General features: G+C 33.9%; 1 protein-coding gene across 1 annotated transcript; it reads right to left on the bottom strand.

Annotated features, from left to right (window-relative positions):
* Window positions 1-1,353: 1,353 nt before the first annotated feature.
* On the bottom strand, window positions 1,354-2,714 carry LOC123265047. Its single transcript, XM_044728630.1, has 2 exons — window positions 1,865-2,714; window positions 1,354-1,502 (listed from the first exon to the last, which is right to left on the bottom strand). The coding sequence occupies exons 1-2, from the start codon at window positions 2,632-2,634 to the stop codon at window positions 1,499-1,501; spliced, it is 774 nt and encodes a 257-aa protein (XP_044584565.1). The 5' UTR covers window positions 2,635-2,714; the 3' UTR covers window positions 1,354-1,498.
* Window positions 2,715-7,713: the final 4,999 nt, after the last annotated feature.

The raw sequence follows: 7,713 nt of genomic DNA, 5'->3' as shown, positions 1-7,713 counted from the left end.
ACTCCATGGACACCGAGTCACAGCCCGATAAAAGGCGTTTTTTTGTAACTAAATTGACAGAAATTCGACTGTTAAAAATTAAATTCTCGGTGTCCACTAGAGATTAAGGAAAAAAACTCATAAAAATTATAGAAAACACCTTTTAGAAGATTCTCAGATTTATAATCGATGGATTCACCCCGTGGACACCGAGTAACAGCCCCATAAAAGGCCTTTTTTAATTAAAGTGACAGAAATTCGACTGTTCAAAATTCAAATCTCGGTGTCCACCAGAGACTAAGGAAGAGAACTCATGGAAATCATAACGTACAGCCTAAAGAAAATTTCCGGACTCCAAATTGATCAATCGACTCCATGGACACTGAGTAACAGCCCCATAAAAGTATTTTTTTGTCTAAATTGACAGTAATTTGATGTTTCAAAATTCACATCTCGGTGTCTACGGGAGATTAAGAACGAAAACTCATTGAAATCATGAAGTAGACACTACAAAAGATTTTCAGACTCCTAATCGGTCAATCAACCGCATGGACACCGAAAAACAGCCCCCATAAACGGCAATTTTTAACTTAATTGACAGAAATTCTAATGTTAAAAATTTAATTCTCGGTGTCCAGTGGAGATTAAGTAAAAAAACTCATAAAAATCATGAAGTTGATCCTACAGAAAATTTGCAGACTCCTAATCGATCAATCAACCCCATGGACACCAAGTAACAGCTCCCTAAAAGGCGTTTTTCGTCTAAATTGACAGCAATTTAACATTTAAAAATTCAATTCTCAGTGTCCACTGGAGATTAAAAAATAACACTCGTAAAAATCATAGGGTACATCCTACATAAGATTTTTCGAGTCGTAATCGATTAATCAACTCCATGGTTGCCGAGTAACAGCCCCATAAAAGGCGTTGTTTTACTAAATTGACTGCAATTTGACTTTTAAAAAATCATTCCTTGGTGTCTACTGGAGATTAAATAAGAAAACTTTCAAAGATCATAAAGTGGACCCTACAGAAAATTTACAGACTTCTAATCAATCAATCAACTCCATAGACACTGAATAACAGCCCCAAAAACGGCGTTTCTCAACTAAATTGACACAAATTCGACAGTAAAAAATTCAATTCTCGGTGTCCACTAGAGATCAAGGACGAAAACTCATGGAAGTCGTAGAGTACACCCTACAGAAGATTTTCGGACCCATAATTGATCGATTCACCCCATAGACACCGAGTGGCAGCTCCTTAAAAGGGGTTTTCCGTTTAAGGGGTTACATGGGTTTCGTCGGGTAAAAAAAGGCCTATTTTCAATATTTTTTTTTCTATGTAAAAAATTATTTATTTAATTCAAATTTTTTTCTGTCTTATAGATACATATTTAAAGAATAATTTCTAAAATTTTCAAAAAAAAAAAAATTAAAACTCCTCCATTGTGACGTCATTTCCGGTGACCCCTCGGAAAAAAGGTGCGTCTGCGTTGTCAGCATAACTCCTGACAAAATCATCTAAAATGAAAAAACAAAAATAAGTTTTTTAGTTAAGACCATAAACTCGTGCTTGAACGAAGGAAAGAAAAAAAAAGTAAAAATTGGAATTTTGGCAGACATTTTTCCAAAAAAATGAAAATTTCGGTCAAATTTGCTTGACATTTTGTTTTTTTTTAAATAGTTGTAATTGAAAAAAAAAATCCTTCGTCCAAGCACGAGTAAATTGTATCTCGAACACCTGTGTGAAATTTCATCAAGATCGGTTGAGTAGTTTTCGAGAACATTTGACAACCGACATTGAAAACACGGTTCCGAGAAAAACGCGTTTAAAGTTTTGAGTAACAATAAAAGTGGAAAAAAAAATGTTTTTTGTAACTTACAGTGAATCGTCGATTCCTGGGCCATAAAGTAAAGATCCTGCAGCAGTTGCAATGTCCAGGGCATCCTTTTGCTCCTGTCGATGACGGATTCTGGCTTCGCGAGTCTCGCTCGCAGATTTTTTTTCGGCTGCGCATACACGGTTTTCATCCAAAATTCGGGCATATTCATGGGAGTTTCGGCCTAATTTTAAATCCATACCGTGCATAATCAATAATAAAGCTGATGTTCCTTCATTGAAGATACAAGCAGCGACCAATGCCGCAATATTAACAATCTTTGAACCAGCAGGAAGTATTTTTGGAGTAATTTTCCAGATCAACTGGTTGAAGCTCTCGTTGTTATTTTGTGTGAAACCACCAACACACCGTTCAAGAAGCTCATCCTTACTGAGATCATCATATATTGGTTTCATAGCAATCAAAACTTCATCTGGTAATGGAGTATACTCATGTTTAAATGATGAAAGAGTATTTGTAGCTGATGCTCGTTGCCAAGCGCACCAAGAGTCTGGACCTTTTGGGCAGTTATCGTGCTGAGGTTTTGTATCTGTAGAGCTATAGTGATAATAGGTAGCCCATATAGCCTCTTTCATTTTTTCTACTGATTCACAGTTTCTCCTTATCGCCAAACCATAGTACACAGTTAATTTGTCTATTAGTTTACTGGTCAGTTTACCTTTGCCAGAAAGAATTTTTTTTTGTGTTTTTTTACCTTTTACTATTTTTTCCTCAGTTGTTTTCTTTACTAACTCACGCAAACGGGTCCCCATTCTTTTTTGCACGTGTCCAACGCATTCTTTTTTAGTGATAACAAAATCGTCACCGTAAGGCTGGGCTTTGAGATGACCAGAGTAAGTTTTTGAGTCCCCATCTCCTATATAATTTACGAACCTCAGTCCATATTTGACAATCGAGCGTTTAAACATTTCAATAATCGATGAGACTTCCATGTTTCCTGATGCTCCAGTGTGATTGGCGGTGCATTGATTTGTTTCAATGTGTTCTTCTTTCCATTCTTCATATTCTGCAGTATCTAATTTTTTTTTCCAGCTTTCAGATAACTTACAATAAGAAGATTTCACCAACACATCCAACACTTTTCCCGAATAATATCCGATTAGTGAACTCACACCATATAGTGAACTCACACCACAATGACAGACAAACAATAGACGAGCAGCTGCTCACTATACCTGAGGCGCGCTGACCCTTCTATACCTGACTTGGAGCGCACACCTTCCTAAGGTTGTATCTCCAAAACTATTATTCGGATCGACTTGAAAATTTAGGACAATATTCTTGAGATGTTGTAGAAATCAATGAGCCAAAAAAAAAAAAAATCGATTTTTTGAACCCACGAAACCCATGTAACCCCTTAAATTGACAGCAATTTAAGATTTAAAAATTGAATTCTTGGTGTCCAGTAGAAATTATGGAAGAACACTTGTAAAAATCATAGAGTACACCCTAAAGAAAATTTCCAGACTCCTCATTGATCAATCGACCCCATGGACACCGTGTAACAGCCCTACAAACGGCGTTTTTCGACTATATTGACTTAAAGTCAACTGTAAAAAATTTAATTCTCGGCGTCCAATGGAGATTAAGGAATAACACTTGTAAAAATCATAGGGAACACCCTACAGAAGATTTTTTGAGTCGTAATCGATTAATCAACCCCATGGTTGCCGAGTAACAGCCCCATAAAAGGCGTTGTTTTACTAAATTGAGTGCAATTTGACTTTTAAAAAATCATTCCCCGGTGTCCACTGGAGATTAAATAAGAAAACTTTTAAAAATCATAGAGTGGACCCTACAGAAAATTTACAGACTCCTAATTAACCCTATAAAACCGCGATTTTTCGATTTTTCATTGATTTAAATGTAAATTCTCGGTGTCCACTGAAAATAACTTAAAAAAAATTATCCTACTTTCCAATGTAACCTTTGTAAAGAATTGAAAAATCAAAATTTAAGAATCCACCCCATAGACACTAAGATACACCCCCCATAAAGCCGCGATTTCTCCATTATTTCTGAAGTTAAGTTGAAATTCTCGGTGTTAACTCGGAATAACTCAAAGAAAATTATCTTACTCTTCAGTTTAACCTTTTTTATGAATTAAAAAATCAAAATTTGGGAATCCACCCCATAAACACCGAGAAGCAACCCCTCAATGCCACAATTTTTCGATTTTTCATTGATTTAAATTGAAATTCTCGGTGTCCACTCAAAATAAATCAAAGAAAATTATTGTACTTTTTAATGTTATCTCTGTTATAAAATAATAAATCCATTCTAGAATCCACAGACACCGAGATACACCCCCATACAGTCGCGATTTGTCGATTTTTAATTGACTTAAATTGAAATTCTTGGTGTCCACTTAAAATAAAGAGCATAAACTCATTCCACTCTCCAATTTACTCTTTTTAATAAATGAAAATATCAAAATTCAAGAATTAACCCCATAGACCCCAAGATACGCCTCCATAAAGCCGCGATTTCTCGATTTTTTGTGAATTAATATCGAAATTTTCGGTGTCAACTGATAATTTGAATTTTAATTATTGAAAAATCGCGAATTGTTGGCTTTATTTGGATGTTTGTTAGTGTCTATGCGGTGGATTTTCAAGAGTTAAGTTTTTTTTATGTTTTTAAGGGTGTAATTAAAAAGTTAAATAGGTTTCCCTTGTTGTTGTTAAATGGACACCAAGAATTTCAATTTCAATTACTAACAAATCACAAATTAGCGGCTTTATGGGGTCTTATCTCACCGTTAATGGGGAGGTTTTTTTAAATCTTATTTTTTTTTTGCTTACAAGAGTATATCTGAAAATGGGTTTTCATACTTTTCATTTATTTTCAACGGACACCGAGAAATAGCATTTTAATTACTAAAAAATCAGAAATTTTCAGCTTAATGGGATTATAACTCGGAGTTTGCGGGGTGGTTTTTTAAATAATAATTTTTTTCGATTCACAGGAGTTTAATCGACAAGTAGAAAATAATTTGAATTTTAATTTCTGAGCAATCCCGATTTTTATGCGTTATCAAGTCGTATTTCGGTATCTATGGGGTGTTTTTACAATTTTTTAAATTTGTCTGATGGTCAGAAGTACCACTGATAATTTTGATTGGTATTTTTTTTTTCTATTTCGAATCCACTGAGAAAATTTTAATTTTTATATTAAATAATCCCGAAATACTCGGCTTTATAAGGCTGTATCTTAGTGTCTATGGGGTAGTTTTTGTAATTTTTAATTTTTTTTCGATTGTTATGAGTATAGTTAACTATTAGCCCTGGTTTTTTATTTGAAATTTTGAGTAGTCGTCGAAAATTTCTATTTTAATTATTGAAATATCGCACAATTTTTGGCTTTATGGGACTGTATCTCTCTGTCTATGGGGTAGTTTTTTATTTTTAAAAATTTTTTTGGTCAACAGTAGTGTCACTGATTTTTTTTATTGCTTTTTTTTTTAACTTCAAGTGCACACTGATCATTTGAATTTCATCATTAAATAATCGCAAATTTTTGGCTTTATGGGGCTGTATCTTTGAGTGTATGGGGTATTTTTATAACTTTTATTTTTTTTTTAATTACAGGGGTATCATTGAATATGACTATCGGCTTTTTTTTTTTTATTTTTTGGTGACACCGAAAATTCAAGTTTTAATTATCAAAAAATCGCACATTTTTTGTTTTATGGGGCTGTCTATGGGATGGTTTTTCTAATATTAATTTTTTTTTTATTTACAGAAGTATTATTGATCATTATTATTGTATGCGGGCATCCCGCTATAACTGAGCAATGATATCACACATGTACAAGCGAGCGCGCACTCATTGCCCGTCGCGCTTCCATTCGCTCGCTCTCGCGCCTACCGTTCTGCCGCTATACCGCGCTCCTCATTGGTCTATTTTCATAAATTCATAGTAATTTTTCTATGGGTCTGATAGAAAAATGGTAAAGGACTTTTCTATTCAGAATCCAATTTTCTACCACACCCTGTCCGGTGGCTCACGACTTCTGAGACACCCTGTATAATGCGCTTCACAGTATTTTATTTTTTATGGCAAAAATTTTTACATTGAGAGTTATAAACATATGCTCGACATGGGTGTATAGGAAATACAATTTTATTATATAAATATGTAATCATCGTATTCCATTTATACATGAAAAAAGTATTAATCCACATATTAAATCTTATTCAGTAAACAATAAGATTCTTACTATAGCCACGTAATATGCTACTATGGATATACTTTTCTAGTATGACTTCTGGAGATCCTTGTCACCGAGGTTCTAATATACACACCCCAATCAACCCCCCTACCTCCCCTGAAAAACATTATCCCATCTCAAGAAAACACCAATACCGACGGAATGACCACATACTTTCCCTTATACATCTTAAGAACATGTAGGACAGAGAATATTCAAATTTTGGACAAAATACTGAGACGCTTTTTGACCAAGTAATTTTTGAATAAAAAATCATTAAGCTTGGCAGGAGTATGTTAATAATAGTCCTTCATAAATTAATTATTTTATTTTTAAATTTAATCATTGGAAAAAAATAACAAAATGATAAATAAATTGGTGGAGTTCGCGCGTAAAACTGCCTTATCTCCGGGCCCATCATATATTCAAGTAAATAAATTTTACTATAAAGAAATTACTCATAAACTTACAACCTATATAATCTTTGAGATTGATTTAATTTTTTGGTTAATCTTTACTTTAGTTTAGATTACTTATAAGACAAAATTATTAAAATGCAACTAGGTTTGAATAGAAAACTAATTATCAACAAAAAATTTCATTTACTATAGTAAATAAACTATAGTTTAATTTTTTTTAACAGTGTTGGGAGTATTGACGGTCAGCCTGATAATCTTCAGTGCATTTTATGTGTTTCAAATAAACAATCCGATATATTCAATTGGCATTTGTTATCACTAGTCTGAACTACCGACAAACTGAATTACCGACAACAGACTGTAATACATGCTCTTAATGATATTTTAAAACCCCTAATCAATGTCATTGTGACAGCTCTCAATTAAAACTCATGTTTTCATAGACCACCCGGGGAGCTGGCGCCATACCCCTACTCCTAACGAGGGGGAAAAAGGGGGAATGTCTCACAGGATGTGCCCCATACTACTAGTATTTTTCGAATCTTCAACTTGCAATAATTTCTGAATGAGTGAACTGATTTTCACGCAGTTTGCAGTATTCCACGCAATTTTTTCAATTTTATAATATCCTTTTAAACACAAACTGATCATACCGAAAATCTTAGAGTAAATTGAAAAATTCGCTTTTTCCGAATTTTTTCGACAACGATAACTCATGAACCAATTAACCGATTTTTACGTTCTTGGTGGTGATCGACGTGGTTTTTTAGGTTCTAATAACTATTTTATTTCATCAAAAACGATCCAAAGAGAATTGTCGAAGTTATGTGAAAAAAACACTTTTTTCGAAATGTTTCGTTTTCAATAACTCTTGAACGAATCAACTGATTTTGACGGGACCGATGGCAATCGACGTAGCTTTTTGAATTTAAGAGTGAATTAGTTTATGGAATTGATCGGTAGATCCGTTTAGAAGTTATTCCGAAAATACGATTTTTTGAAAATTTTATTTTTCACATTTCTCAAAATCTAGCCAACTGAATCAATTCAAATTTTTACGAAATTTGAAAGCAATGATACTCTTTGGATCGCCACCTATTTCGATCCGGTCGGCCGAACCGTTCAAAAGTTATAAGATGTTTACATACATACACACATACACACAAACACCCACACACACACACACACACACACACGGT

Source organism: Cotesia glomerata, linkage group LG5, assembly GCF_020080835.1.
Source record: "Cotesia glomerata isolate CgM1 linkage group LG5, MPM_Cglom_v2.3, whole genome shotgun sequence".
Classification (NCBI taxonomy): Eukaryota; Metazoa; Arthropoda; class Insecta; order Hymenoptera; family Braconidae; genus Cotesia; species Cotesia glomerata.
This window is presented reverse-complemented; position numbering and strand designations above follow the sequence as displayed.